Source organism: Dermatophagoides farinae, chromosome 2, assembly GCF_024713945.1.
Source record: "Dermatophagoides farinae isolate YC_2012a chromosome 2, ASM2471394v1, whole genome shotgun sequence".
Classification (NCBI taxonomy): domain Eukaryota; kingdom Metazoa; phylum Arthropoda; class Arachnida; order Sarcoptiformes; family Pyroglyphidae; genus Dermatophagoides; species Dermatophagoides farinae.
In genome coordinates this window covers 1919160-1934075 of record NC_134678.1, presented here as the reverse complement: position 1 = coordinate 1934075, position 14916 = coordinate 1919160, and the positions used below count along the sequence as shown (strand labels likewise).

Sequence of the window (14916 nt, the reverse complement as noted above, 5' to 3'; positions counted from 1 at the left end):
AAAAAAACAAAACTACAACCACACCTCTATTGGCGAATTGAACAACGAATACACACATATTTGATGAAAAGAAAAGCGAAACAAAAAAAAAACAAATTTTTAATCATTTTTTTATTTATTTATTTTGTTTAAAAAAATATTATCATTGTGTGTAATGTATCGAAGAATTTTATAGATAAAATCTTTACCATCAATCGCCATTATAAATCTTTTCATATATATTCTCTCTCTCTCTCTCTTCTATCTCACTGTGTGTTTGTATGTGTATATATTGTGGTTGTTTTGGTATGATTGAAATGATCATGATGATAATGATAATGATGATGATGATGACGATGATGATGATGATGATTGAAGATGAATTGCTAAAATTTTTATTTCACCAGAAAAAAATGATGTTTTTTTTTGGACAGAAAAAAAAGAAAAAATTCATACAAATAATAATTATCGATAATCAACATAAGACAAAAATGAACCAAAAATAATTTTTTTTTCTCAGTCGGATGTGTGTGTTGGTGTGTATGACATATCAAACATTGGTAAATTTTTCAGTTTTTTTTTTAATACTTTGAAATGAAATTTTAGCTTTTGATGACGATGATGATGATGATGATGATGATGAAGGTTGTCTGATGAAGGCATAATTTTTTTTTCATTTACTTTATTTTTGTCAAAAATTGGCCTAGATTTTATGTTTCATATACGTATATGTTTAATGTGAAAACAAAATTAAGGATCTCGGTTGATTTTTGTTTTTTATCTTCTGAAATTAAATTCAGTCATTTTTTTGTTTTGTATAATAGGATAGTGGTGGATGTGTGTATGTATGATTATAATTAAGAATTGATTAGCTCACAATCAGGATCACAATAATTTTGTATCAATACCTAATAATGGTGTTTAAGAATAATCAATTGTTAATTGTTTTTCATATAAATCGGAATGAATTTCCAATCGAATTTTCTTTTTCTTCTTCTTCTTCTTCTTCTTCTTCTTGGATAATTGGTTGTGTCTAATGGGTTTTTTTTACTTTCTATTCATCATCATCATCATCTGATTTGATCAATAAAATGGCATTCGAATTGACAGTATTTTGCCCGGTAATCGAATCGATCGATTCATTTGAACCATTCTTTTTATGTTTTTTCATTGTAGAATCTAATGTTGTGGCTATATTGAAATCGACAGTTGATGAACTTTGATTATTTATATCTCTTGATCTAGATTTATTATTAATTTTTTTGTTTCGTTTCGATGATGATGACGATGATGACGATGAGGATAATGATGATTTGGATTTAGGTTTTGGTTTTGGTCCAGGTGCCGGACAGAAACAGCAAAGTTTTCGTCGGATTTTTTCAAAACTTTCTGGACTTTCTTTATACCATTTAACTAAAGCCAATACAATAACACATGAACAGATGAGGCAGGCTCCCAGAATAGACGTCCATTCAATATCTTCATTTAAAAGCATCACTTCCCACAAAAATGAAAGGACAATATTGAATGTTCGCACCACCGATATTGGTCCAGCCTTTTCATACTGAAATGCTAATGTAATACAATATTGATCGAGAATGCCACAAATACCAATAGCAATAAGCAGACTCCATATTTGTGTAGTGTTTGGCATTATCCATTTATTTGCAATTGTCAAATAGGTTGAGCCACATACAACCAATGTAAATGAATACCACATTACTACCACAGCAACAGGTGTAGTTTTCAATTTTCTCAAAGCAATCATTGAAAATGCAGCTGTCATTGATGCAATTACTGACAATACAATTCCTTCTAATCGCATTTCATGTATTACATCGGATTCTGATCCAAATATAAATTCTGGTTTAGCAATAATAAATACACCAGTAAGAGTGATTGTTCCAGTAATAATTTGCAACTTGCTTAATGGTTCTTTCAGTAAGAAATAAGCAAAAACTGTCACGAATACAGGTGAAGCAAAATGAATTGTAGAGGCATCGGACAATGGTATCAATCGATAAGCAATATATACGGCCGATAATGATATTGTTCCAGAGATTGAACGATAAAACAAATCTAATCGGTGTCCTGGTTGTCCAAAAAAATTATAGCCATAAACCAAGGTCGTTGCAAAATATACGACAAATTGACATAATGATCTTTATCGTAATAAAAATAATATAAAATCATTATCATTAATCAATATATAAATATAACGAGAAAATTAATTTGATTATCATACCTCCAGACAAGAATTTCTATGGTAGGTAATGAAACCAATATTCTAACAATGACAGAAGCGATTGAAAAGCAGAATACAGATAGAATTGCCATAAGCAAACCAAATGCTGGTATACGTTCTGGAATGCTTTTAAGTTTGCTGTTTGTATTAGACGTTCGAATATCGATCGATGATTGTGATGACGCCAATGTTGATGGCATATTTATTTTGGCTTCAGCCAAACCAAATCGTGATAGTTCAGGTGTGGACTATGTATTATAACATCAATCAATAAATCAATTGATTAGTTAAACAATAAATATCAAGGTTACAAACCAGAATATCGCTCATGATGTTCGGCTTTAGTAGAGGCATCTTGACCGCGGTTAATGGCAATTTTGTTCGTTCAAATAACTATTTGGAGTGATTTCTATGATTCATTGAAAAAAAATAAACATGATGAAATAGTTTGAAATTATTGCATAAAAACTTACGATTCTGATGATGAATGGGCAGGCTAAAAAAAAACACGGCCAACATTTGAATGACTAATTATTCGTTTTATTTTGTAGGAAAAAAGAAATCCGAGGAATCCGTTCTAAATTTCAACTATTTATTGTCGACTAAATAAATGTCATATGTGAAGATGATCATTTATTAATAATAATAACAATAATTTAATTATATTTACACAATTAAAAATGGATAAAAATAAAAATTAAATCTCACAAAACGTCTTATCAAAGATAGAAATCAAGAACAACATTGCCGAAGCCCAAAAGCTAAATGTTTGGGCTTCAAAATTTATATTCAACATTGCAGTAAATTGGCACCTAAAAAAGTATATCACTTTTAGGTGCCAAATGAATAATATCAATGGGTCAACACTGTAATAGTGATAGTGATGATGATGAATTTATGTTTCTAGTTGTAATTAATCGATGATTAACCATTTAGTGAAATAGCTAAAAAAGTTCATTTCATTCTCTTCTTTTCACTACTCACGATTAGTCAGTCCATTGGTAACATTGAAAAATCAACAGAATAAAGTTCCAATTGCTCTTGTAGAGGGCAATTGTATATATATATACACTGTCATCATAAACTATATAATAATGTTGATGATTTGAAAATAACGCAATAGAACTGAAATTCTGAAAGAAAATCCATAATAAAATAACTGATATGTCGTTAGAATCGAATTCAATGGAAAAAAATGGCTTCCACAACACATGCTCAAAAGAAGACAACAAGAATTCTTGAAACTTTCTATTGAATATATAATAATAATAATAATACAAATATATAAATGAGATGAAAACTCTTTTTGTCATGCACTTTTTCTGTCTGTCTCTGTTTAGCGACAAATTGCAAAATAAAATGAATCTTAATGAAAAATCAATAAGTCAATATACAAAAATTATTCCATTGATCACGTTCATTTACGATTGTTTGCACAAGTATTTTATAAATGTGTGTGTGTGTGTGCGTGTGTGTCGGTGTGTACAAAATATAATTGTTTAACAACGAAAAAAAAAAATGAAAAAATTACCAACCGAAAATTGTGGCGTAATCTACTCACCGGAAAAAAAACACTAAAACAACTGACGATTATTTCCAAGTTTAAGGACACAAAACAATTAATATTGTGTGTTCAATAACATTGGATAACATACACATTGGATAACAAAAAACATTGTGCAAAATATTCTGATAAAAAGGACACAGGAGCAACAATTATGTATTCACTATTTATACACTATACAGAATTATTTTATTTTTTATATATACACGATAATAACTGAATCATCAGAATATTATAATGACGCAGTAGTTTTTTTTTTGTTTCAATGAAAAAGAGAAATTCTACAATGGAAAATGTTTTCATTGTTTTTTTTTTAATTCAACATCGTAGTATATATATGATCATAATATTTTTGTTGTACATAGACAATGACGTATGTACTTTTTCAATCATTTTCAGAATCTATTCAATCAAATTAAGGATGACAGCTATTTCTTTTTCTTCAATTTGTACATACATACACTACACAAACACACACTTATAACCTTCGTAAAACAACAACAACAACAACAAAATATCCTGATCAGTGTGATGAACTTTTAAGGAAAAAACAAAGAATTTTATTCATTTCATTTCATTGTAGAAAATTGATCATTGGATTAAAAAAAAAGAATAAGGAAACGACAAACAAAACAAATAGTAAATGGAATCATTATTTGAAAGAATAATAAAAACAAGGCAACAATAAATTAGGAAAAAAAGAGGAATTTAAATTCAAGCCATTAGGATTTTATTTATGTGTGTGTGTGTGTGTATTTTTGAGTTTATTTCATCAATGCTCGTACAACAGCACGAGCATTTAGCTGTTTTAAATCTCGATATGTTTGTCCAACACCGACAAACACAATTGGCTGGCCAGTTATATAAGTCATTGAAATAGCAGCACCAACTTGATCATCAATTGTATCGAATTTTGTCAAAACAATACCGTTGATAGCTGATACGCTATCATTTGCAGCACTACGGCATCCATTGTCCAATAAAGCTCGATTAAAATTGACCAATTGATCAACAGCTTCATTACCAACAAGAGCTTCACCAACGAATAATGTCAAATCAGGTTCATTCACTTTGATCAATTTAGCCAACTGTTTCATCAATGGTTCATTTCCTTGCATTCGGCCAGCCGTGTCAACCAAACAAACATCATAGCCATTGTTACTAGCATAACGTATACCTTCCATAGCAATACCTGTAGCATCTTTTCCATATCCTTTCTCATAAAGATCAATTTTCGATGATGAACCACCACCATTTGAGTTTTCATGAATATTTTTCAAAGCATGAATATGTGTTCGAAGTTGTTCAATGGCTCCGGCACGAAAAGTATCGCAAGCAATCACCAGTACTCTTTTATCATTGAGCAATAGCCAATTTGCTATTTTAGCCAAATTAGTAGATTTACCAACACCGTTGACGCCACAAAAAACAATCACATATGGATTAGCGGAATCATTTTTCATTTGTACTTCACGTAAAATATTCAAATTACGATTTGGCGACAAGATTCGTAGAATAGATTCTTCAAGGGCATTCTTGACGAATGATTTCAAGCCAATCCAAGTATTAACATTTTGACCGATTAATTTATTAGATACGCTATCACAAAGTTTTGTAGCGATTTCAGCAGCAACATTTTTTGCTATCAAATGATCACGTAGATTAGCCAGGATTGGATCTAAATCCGCTTTACTCAATGTTTTGTTATACGAAAATGTATTCATAATGGAGCCAAAAAACCCGGATTGTGTAGGCATTGGTTTATCCACGGCAACATTTTCATCATAATCATTATCGTCATCATCATCATCGCTAACATTAAAATCCAAATCTGGTTGCATATCAAGATCTTTGCCAATCATATCCGAATTTGCCATATTACGTATGACCGATGATTCTGGACGATCATCTGCATCTTTTTTACTGAAATCCAGATTGGAATCATTTTTGCCACCAAACTCCCATACAGTCGGTTTTTTTACTTTCTTTTTAGGCTCCGGTTTAGATGGTTTTTTTCGATTTAGGTGATCCAATTTTGGCCGATTTGGCAGCCAATTTTTTCAATATTTCATCTTTATCCAATGTTTTTGCTTCAATATCACCGTTAGTGTGATTCGATTGATTTTTATTTGTTTCAGATTTGTTTGGATGATTTTTTGATTGAATGATCATTGAAGCAACAGTTTTCTTTGATTTTTGGCTCTGTTCAAATGTTCGCATTTCAGCCGCATGCGGACGTGATCCAGCTTGTTGATGATAACGATTACAAGAAGAATAAATGTTTTGAAATTCATTGATAAAATCGATTAAATTTGTATCGACAGATTGAATACTTTGGTCCAGATAAATTTTTCCTTTTCCACTTTCATTCTGTTTTTTATTCGAAATCTGCCGCTGATTTGTATAAAGCCAATGTAAATTTTTTGAATCAAAATTTTTATACTTATCGCGAAATGCAAGTTGAATATCATTCAAAAATTTGTCAATATAAGACAATGAAAGCATCTTTTGATAGCCAACGACAAACACCAATTCGAATTCATTATCAAGATAGAATTGTAATAAAAGTGTATCGATTTGAAATTTATCCACACGATCCTCTAGAATCACATTACGTATGATACGATTCAAGTATGAATTAAAATCTTGAACCGATGAATTTACGGCAGCAAATAAGACGATACCGCCTTTGCTGAATATGGCAAAAAGATCCAACATGATCGTTGATGATTAAGAATGAACGAACGAAAAACCTGTTCACAAAGAAAAGTAAAAAAACTTAAAATTGCAAAATAGAATTAATAAAATTCACATTACCATGGAAAAAATAATAAATTTCAAATTGAATTTAGTAAAAAAAAAGAACACAATGTGAATTTAATTTTGACAAAAAAAAAATGTAAAATTCTTGTTTACGTGGACCTAAAAATTGTTTATGAACGTTGTTTGCGTAATCATTTTTTTTCTCTTTTTTCTTTTTGGCCAATCATTCATGTTCGTTCATATATGAGAGGACAGAAATTTTTTTTTTTTTTTTTTTGGTCCTCTATTTCATTTTACGGCGCGCAAAATTTCTTTTAAATTTATCATTAAAAAAAAATTTCAATTTTTTTTAGTTCAATTTTCTTTTTATTTCTTTCGAGAAAAAAAAACATTTTCAAAGATTATCCATTTATTTATTTATGGATTCATTCATATAACGTTGTTCAATCGATGTGTATGGCGTATGATATTATTATGTTTGTGGCAAATGATGAGATAAAAAGAAATGAAAAAAAAAACTTAAATACAAATACAAATCAGTATTATTATTATTATCATTACAATGAAAATTGTTTCGTGTGTTTTTTTTTTTTTTTTTTTTGATTGATTGATTCCTTGTTTTTTTTTAACACAATGTGTATTATATATTATAAATTTATCTGTTATAACTAATTATCAATGATAATAAATGAATGAATGATGAATTAAATGAACAAAAAAAAAATGAATTACAGGCCAAATACGATAAAAAACAAAATAAAAAACACGCGAAGCAAAAAAAGTAAAACGAATTAAACGACAACTTTGTTGCATGTATATGTGAAATGAGTGTTTGATTTTTTTTTTCTTTTTTTAGTTTCTTTTAAATAAGTGAAACCGAAGAAATATTTGGATAGAAGATAAAAAATAACGTTGAAAAACTCTCGCTAATCGAGAGTCATTGAGAGTGATAATATCAATCTCAGATTAAAGGATGTACTTAAAAAATATATATAGAAGAAGAGGCGATAATAGCATCAGCAACAACAATGACAATGACAATAGAAATGAACCATACATATTTTGTTGCAGTTGTTGTTGTTGTTTTTGTCAACATTTTGTTTTCAATCAAATAAATCATCAGAATTCTAATTTATCCATCCTCCCGGTAGACGTGTGTATGAATGTTATTTGTTGGATGAAACACAGAACCAAAAAAAAAGACTATGAATGTTGTTGTTTTTTTTCACTGCTTGCTTGAAATAAGCTAAAAATCAAAATACCAGTTCAATAATTCAAGGTATTCCATCTATGAATGAATACCAAGCAATATAAACGAATTTATATCATTATTATAAAAAACAAAAGGCGAATCGGTTGTTTGTTTTTTTCTCGAAAAGTTTGATGAATATGAAATGGCCATTCTTATAGAGTTGAAAAAAAATCTAGATAAAAATAAATAATTCAAGATTTATCAAATGCATAAAATTGTCAACAAAAAAAAATACCTGGTTGATTTAATTGTAAACAGACACAAAATGCTAGAATTTTTTAATTTTCAACTGAATTTGCCACAATAACATTTGGTCGCTGAATTTGAATAATTTGAGGTCTTGTTGTGGTCGATGAAGGTGATGATGAATTGGCTGTTGATATTGTATGATAGATACGTGATGCTGCCGTATTCGAAACACCAGATACAGTTACAATCTTGGCATTTGATGATATATTATTCAATATAACGTTTGCTTTGGATTTCGGTAATGAATCGGAAGCATTTCGTTTGGCCGATTCCGAATTATCATTTTCATTTTCGGTCTTGAGCATTATTTTTTTATTAGCTTGATCTGAATCATCTTGTGTTTCATTTTTATTAACCGTTTTACTATTATTGTCTGCGGATTCATTGAAATAACCACCTTCTACATGTCGAATGGCTTCGACAATGGTATTCAAATTTTGACGAGAAGTATTGGCCTGTTCATTCAAAGATTCTTTTTTGATTGTAATCAATTTACAATCGTTGCCCATAGTTAAATTTGAATGTTTGGCCGTCAATATTGTTGGACCACCATGTTTAGAGCTCGAATTATTTGGGACTAATTGTAAAATTCGTGTTTTTTGACCAGCATTTGTTGATGAATTGGAAGCCGAATTAGTATTGGCGGCCTGCATATTTCGATTCGATTCGACAAGCATAACATTCGAATCGACCAAAACAACGACCGATCCATTCGAAGTGTTTTTAATGTTATTCGATTCAGTCGGACTGTCAACTTCATGTGGAGCAACAAAAGGAACATCGATTGGCAAAGCAATGGCATTTTGTTTCTGAACACGTTGCTGTTGTTGACCAATATCGATTTGTTGTGATTGAAAATGGCCGGTTGGAAAAATTGTCGTACCGCTTGTTGTTATCACCTGTTCATTTGCAGCAATTACCATGTCTGGAGGACTAGCCGGACAGCTTTGCATTTCAATTTCGATTGATTCGCTAGCTACTTCCACTTCATCGGTTATTTGTTCCAATGCAGAGGATGAATGATTATGGTAATGTCGATTGCCATTCAATGTTTTTCCTGTTTGATATTGCAATTCTTCTTGAAGCATTATTCGTAATCGACGTTCATCTTCTAGCTCTTTTTCAATACGACAAAGCTGTTTTCGAAGAGCCGATGCATCTGTAGATAATCGTGAATTGCCATTTTGTTTGCTTTTTGAACGATTAAATTTATTGGAATTAAGTTCATGTTCCGATGAAGATTCGGTTGATGAACCATCACCATTGATAGGGCTTGAATCAATATCTAATCGATGATTATTTTCATATTTACGTCGTTTACAGCTTGGACAATCCGGTGGCTGTGATTGTAATCGTTTCATCCAATCAGGTGAATTTATATTGGTATTTGAATTAGTTGCCGATACACCGGCCAAAGTTTTCAATTCAGAATTTTGTGATAACAATTTATTAATCTCTTGTTCCAATTGATAAATATATGTTGCCGTATGTTGAAGTATGGCAGCTTTGCTTAATTTTTCACCATCATGTTTTTGAGGTAGTAATGTTCGTAATGAATGAAAACCAGCATTTATATTCTGCATACGACGCCTTTCATTCATATTGGCTATTTCACGTTTTGCACGTTTCTCATCCATATTATGTTCCATTCCATCCATTGATGACATTTTCGTTCAATTATTGATTTCTAAACAAAAAAAAAACATTTTATTCATCAAAATGGTAAAAGAACTAGTTAACTACTTACCGAAAAAAAAGAAAAGCACTGGTTAAATCAGTTGTTTTTCAATCAAACGTGAGGATGTGAATGAAAAAACCTCATTCCTTAGATACAAAAAAAACAATCATTAATTAATATATAATGATAATAAACATTCAATATTTAAAATACATTACAATTAATTAAGAGGCCATACAGATGTCATGAATTATGAAAATATGATTGTAATTGTAACACATATATAATTCTTAAACAATGTGATGATAAAACGACGATGGCAACACCATATGAAATGATGATGAAAACATGCGGTCAATTCAATAACAAAAGCAGTAATCACCCAAACACACACACACACACACACAAGCACGGTACGTTCAATTGGGTGTGACAAAAAAAATCCACAATTATAAAAAAAAAAAATTAATCAATGACAACGATGATTTTGTTCAAATAAACAATTAATGTCATCAATGAATAATCATTAAGAATTGTTGGAATATTTATTATAATGTTTAAATGTTTTAATTTTACAGATATTCTTTCAAAAAAAAGAAAAAAATTACACATTCAAGATAATAATAATAATAATAACGGATGATGATACAATTTAGCACGAGCTTTTTTTTTACATACACATTTATGCATATAAAATACACATACGGAGAAAAAGAGAGAGAGAGAGAGTGAAAAAAAAACGACGAAACACCAACGGTGTGCTTTTTCTTGCTCTCTCTCTCTCTTCATTTGATCATCAGTCAGTCGGTCGGGATCGGGTGTTGAGGGTGAGAAATATTAAGGAGGAGGATGAATTTTACATGTGAGAATTAATGAATCGATGATGATGATGAGCGATAGATATTACAAGTATATGAGTGACACAGACGCAGCTGAATTTTTTTTTTTTTTTTTTTTTTGATTGAATAATATACTGCTGTAAAGCAGCTGTGAACGGTGGAGTTGATTTATATATATATATATATATATATATATGTGAGGAATTCACAGACAGGTGGCGCTAATAGAATCCGCGCGCTACTGATCATATGTTTGTATTGTTATGGTAGTGGTATTATATGATTTTTTTTCTCATCACATTCTTTTAATTCACCAACGATAGATGGCAACCAATGTTTGTTATAATTGTTTTTTCATTTTAAATTCATGCAACAAGCTACAGACAAACAAAACAACAACAACAACAACAACAACAAAAAAATTCAATCGAATGGAATTATCATTAATCTTGAAATTTATTTATCATTGATCTAAATAATTATAATATATAATATCATCATTCTTCTATGTGATTACAATTTGGAAAAAAAAGGAAAAAACGGTTATTTTTTTCATGGAAAATTGTTATTTAAATAAAAAAGAAAAGTTTAAAATAGATATAAATCGATATGGTAAATGTGTGTGTGTGTGATCGATTTGTGAATCTATGATCGACAAAAGGTTTGCACATAATACATTTGTATGGATTTTGATTTTGTTGTTTTGTTTAATTTTTACTACTACTACTACTAGTGAACATAAATGGAGCATATTGAACGGCAAGTTTTGAGATCGTATTCTCTGCCGGTTTAGTACCAGATTTTGGTTTGGCCGCATTCATCACTCGTTTACATGATGATGAACCACCAGGAAAAACATCAAATGGACAGAATAGATCAGTCAATGGTCCAACGGTATTATTATGGAATTCACGTGCAACACGTGCACCTTCAGCCGTACATTCACGTTTGATCATAGAATTAGAACATTCAAACCACGTGTTGAATCCACAACATAATGCTTCATGTACATCATCAGTACGTAAATGATTCATATCAATTTTTCCGGCAACATGTAAAAATGGATCATTACAGCTGGCTTTGAAATCATTTGTACGCAATACTTTTGAATGGAAACAAGGTGAATGTTTGAGGAATCCTATATATTCGATGAAAAATATCAATCAAACATGACAAAAAAGACACACACCACATATATTACATGCACATAATGTCAAAAAAAAAAAAAATTTAATAATAAAAAAAGGGGGACAATGACAAATAAAATTATGAAATAAAAATTGAACGCGATTGGAACCGATCAATCGTCAATGTCATTTGAAAATAAATTAAACTTAATAATAATGATATATTAAACACGGACACTCACTTGATTTTTGTTGACTATTGTCACAAAATCTGGTGACACGATGCATAATGACATCCATGACCAAATCGCTTAATTCACGATGTAATGGTGTGCCACATTTTTTAAAATATGCTTTTGCACATTTCATTGTATCATCCTTGATTGTCCTAAAATAGAAGGACAATAAATAACAACAAAAGAAAAATCAGTTTCGATAACAATGATTGAGTTTCGTGTGTCTGTATGTGTGTATGAAACTTACTTGCAAATTCTATTCAATCCTTGTGATGTTGTAATGATCGATGTTGGATCATTTTCTTTACCTAATGATGTTAATTTATCTAAACATTTAACCATCTCTTTTTGATGACATTGATCGGCACCATTTTTATTCTTATTACGATTACGACGTTTTTTCTGTGCATCAACCAATTCCGTAATGAACAATACGATAAGTAATCCGATACAGATGAAAAAATCTTCAAAAGAGAAAATTAATTAATTAAAAAAAAAAAAATTTCTTTAATTGACACAAGTAAAAAAAAAAATAGACGAAATACTTACAAACTTTTCGGTCGGCCAATTTCATGTTCAATGTGCACGAGACTCTTTATATTTCCAAAAAAAAAAAAAAAAAAAAATGAAATGAAATGAAATGAAATGAAATGCGATTTGTTGAAATGATCAATGAAAATGAAATGAAGAGGAAACGATTGCTAATAATGGAAAAAAAATATCATTTGGCTAAATTGCAATTTGGTGAAAAAAAATAAAATAAAAATGAAATTTAAACCATGAAAAATTGAAAAATCTTTATTAAACATCATTTATTCGTCTAATAGCCTTCATCGATTATCGATGAAATTTTTTTTCAGAAAATAAAAATAATAAACAATTAGGAGGTATATGGTTAAAAAAAAATTTTTTTTCTAGAAATAACCCGTACATCATCAATATCATCATCATCATCATCATCATCATCATCGTTAATGAATTATTATGATGACGATAATCATATGTATCAAGTACAATATAATGAAATTTACCTGAAGAAAAATTATAAACAACAATCGACAAATATTGAATGACAACGGTATTGTGACAACACACACACACAAACACAAACAAACAGAACAAAAATTCTAAAAATAAAAAATTGAAGATTGATGAATTTCAAATGAAAACAAAACAGCAACAACAACAACAACAAAAGTTTTCAATATTGAACCGGATGTTTGATAATTATTTTTGGTGCTGATCAATGAATTTATAATCAAATTATTAAATTGTCTATATTATTTGTTGTTGTACTGTGTATCAGACAGGTAGACACTAAACACAAATGACTAACTTCCTTCAAATGGAGGTGAAAAAAAAATTTTTTTTTTTTTTTTGAAAAATGATCGATGCTTGAGCAAAAGATCAAGTGTTTATGTGTGTTTGTGTGTCTGTGTGTCTTGTTTGTTTGTTTGTTTATGGACCAATCCGAACCGAAAAAAAAGATTCAAAGATTTAGAGAAAAAAATCACGCACACACACACATACAAACATTTGAACAAAAAAAAAGAGAGAAAAGATATTTCCATACAGCAACGACGGAAAAACAGTCAGTATATATGTGTGCCAAAGTATTTTTTTATTTTTTTTATCGATTATAAAAATTCGCTGCTTTAAATAAAACGAAAACGAAAACGAAAATATTCAAAATAGATAAAATGGCAAATGGATCGAAAAATAAAACATTTGACAAGGGGGCCTGTATATCTTGTACATGTTGTGTCCAGTCCAAAGTGCACACACACACACACACACACACACACAGATGCACAGAGATATACGGAAAAAAAAGATGAAACAAACCCAACGGACAGAGTATCTTAGTGTATAGAGAAACAAAAAACTAAATCCATAGATATGATGATGATGATGATGATGATAATTTTTTTTCGTCTGAAATCTAGTTTTAAGCAAAAAAAAAAATAATCATATTTTCAGGTAATCAGGATGGATTCGTAATTTGTTTGTTTTCAAATTTTTTTTTTTTTTTTGAAAAAAAACAAACAAAAATCATTTTCACTCTCTCTTTATCACTCTCTCTCTCTCTCACTTACTCTCAGTGATGATAATGAAAAAAAAATTCGAATCCTTTAGAATATGAGGCCAATTTCATCATCGTAAACATTTCGATTGATATGTTATATCGGCAATAATGTCTGTGAAAAGGGCGAAAAGAAAAGAAAAGAAAAAATTAAGAGTTTTGACCCAATCATTTTGACATGACTTTAGAACGAATGCATTTTTTTTTGTTTGTTTGTTTGTTTCGCTGATAAAAAAAAAGAGATTGACAAACCTGAGGAATTATCAATTAAAATCAATAGTGTGTGTGTAGGTGTGTGTGTGTGTGTGCTAGTTAGTTTTTTTTTTGTTCCAAAATTTTTTTTCCCCATTTTCTTTGTTATCTACACAATTTTCTTATATATTGAGAAAGAAGAGAAAAAAAAATTTTTTTTTTATTGAATTGCATGAACCAGTTGAATGATTGACGACTATTGTATAGGATTGTATTTTCATTTCAAATAAAACAAAACAATCCAAAACAATTATAAGGATGTTGGCCACCACCATCATATGTATATCGTATTGGCCATTTGTTCCAAAAAAAAACATGAACAAAAACGTCATGTTCCAATTATCAAGCGTTTATTTATTTATTTTTTTTCTTTGTCTATGTGTGTCCGCCACATTTGTCAAATTTTTTTTTTGTCAGATAATCAGACGAACAACAACAAAAAAAAATCGAATTTTTAAGAGACAATTTTTGGTACTTTTTTTTCTTTCAAAATTCAAAGCTCTCTATACACTTGACACACCACAGGATAAAATATATGAAAAAATTACATTATAGACCAGACTGATAGAAGATAGATGTCCAGAAAAAAATAATATATCTAATGGTGTTTTTCTTTTTCATTTTTGTGTGTGTGTCTCTCTCTCTCTCT

General features: G+C 29.8%; 4 protein-coding genes across 8 annotated transcripts; all 4 read right to left on the bottom strand.

Moving 5' to 3' along the window:
• Nucleotides 1–351: 351 nt before the first annotated feature.
• LOC124493598 (solute carrier family 35 member G1-like) lies at nucleotides 352–4189 on the bottom strand. 3 transcript variants are annotated; one of them, XM_075728662.1, is made up of 5 exons: nucleotides 3786–4189; nucleotides 2698–2826; nucleotides 2540–2633; nucleotides 2225–2472; nucleotides 352–2141 (listed from the first exon to the last, which is right to left on the bottom strand). In XM_075728662.1, exons 3-5 carry the CDS (start codon nucleotides 2576–2578, stop codon nucleotides 1034–1036), a joined length of 1395 nt encoding a protein of 464 aa, XP_075584777.1. In that variant the 5' UTR covers nucleotides 2579–2633; nucleotides 2698–2826; nucleotides 3786–4189; the 3' UTR covers nucleotides 352–1033. The 3 variants fall into 3 exon arrangements, with proteins under 3 accessions (XP_075584777.1, XP_075584778.1, XP_075584779.1); XM_075728663.1 differs by lacking the exon at nucleotides 3786–4189 and adding an exon at nucleotides 2933–3591; XM_075728664.1 differs by lacking the exon at nucleotides 3786–4189 and adding an exon at nucleotides 3209–3591.
• A 136-nt stretch (nucleotides 4190–4325) lies between these two features.
• Nucleotides 4326–6758, bottom strand: SrpRalpha (signal recognition particle receptor alpha). Its single transcript, XM_047063803.2, is given in 3 exon segments — nucleotides 4326–5806; nucleotides 5808–6541; nucleotides 6606–6758. Coding segments are annotated over 2 exon segments (1953 nt in total). The 5' UTR covers nucleotides 6507–6541; nucleotides 6606–6758; the 3' UTR covers nucleotides 4326–4552.
• Nucleotides 6759–6942: 184 nt separating this feature from the next.
• On the bottom strand, nucleotides 6943–10495 carry crp (transcription factor cropped). 2 transcript variants are annotated; one of them, XM_075728661.1, is made up of 4 exons: nucleotides 9944–10495; nucleotides 9800–9876; nucleotides 8039–9739; nucleotides 6943–7975 (listed from the first exon to the last, which is right to left on the bottom strand). In XM_075728661.1, exon 3 carries the CDS (start codon nucleotides 9717–9719, stop codon nucleotides 8082–8084), a length of 1638 nt encoding a protein of 545 aa, XP_075584776.1. In that variant the 5' UTR covers nucleotides 9720–9739; nucleotides 9800–9876; nucleotides 9944–10495; the 3' UTR covers nucleotides 6943–7975; nucleotides 8039–8081. The 2 variants fall into 2 exon arrangements, with proteins under 2 accessions (XP_075584776.1, XP_075584775.1); XM_075728660.1 differs by having other exon boundaries at nucleotides 9949–10495.
• Nucleotides 10496–11006: 511 nt separating this feature from the next.
• LOC124500091 (uncharacterized) lies at nucleotides 11007–13384 on the bottom strand. 2 transcript variants are annotated; one of them, XM_047064130.2, is made up of 5 exons: nucleotides 12964–13384; nucleotides 12482–12525; nucleotides 12180–12396; nucleotides 11939–12084; nucleotides 11007–11707 (listed from the first exon to the last, which is right to left on the bottom strand). In XM_047064130.2, exons 2-5 carry the CDS (start codon nucleotides 12504–12506, stop codon nucleotides 11277–11279), a joined length of 819 nt encoding a protein of 272 aa, XP_046920086.1. In that variant the 5' UTR covers nucleotides 12507–12525; nucleotides 12964–13384; the 3' UTR covers nucleotides 11007–11276. The 2 variants fall into 2 exon arrangements, with proteins under 2 accessions (XP_046920086.1, XP_075584774.1); XM_075728659.1 differs by having other exon boundaries at nucleotides 12482–12661; nucleotides 12964–13351.
• Between the last annotated feature and the right edge of the window lie 1532 nt (nucleotides 13385–14916).

Coding starts and splice junctions, on each gene's coding strand:
- LOC124500091 (XM_047064130.2), bottom strand. CDS start 12,506: ATGAAATTGGCCGACCGAAAAGTTT. Junction 12,085..12,179: donor GGATTGAATAGAATTTGCAA/GTAAGTTTCATA, acceptor CTTCTATTTTAG/GACAATCAAGGATGATACAA. Junction 11,708..11,938: donor CAATAGTCAACAAAAATCAA/GTGAGTGTCCGT, acceptor TCGAATATATAG/GATTCCTCAAACATTCACCT.
- crp (XM_075728661.1), bottom strand. CDS start 9,719: ATGTCATCAATGGATGGAATGGAACATAATATGGATGAGAAACGTGCA.
- LOC124493598 (XM_075728662.1), bottom strand. CDS start 2,578: ATGCCTCTACTAAAGCCGAACATCATGAGCGATATTCTG. Junction 2,473..2,539: donor ACATCATGAGCGATATTCTG/GTTTGTAACCTT, acceptor TATAATACATAG/TCCACACCTGAACTATCACG. Junction 2,142..2,224: donor ATAGAAATTCTTGTCTGGAG/GTATGATAATCA, acceptor ATTACGATAAAG/ATCATTATGTCAATTTGTCG.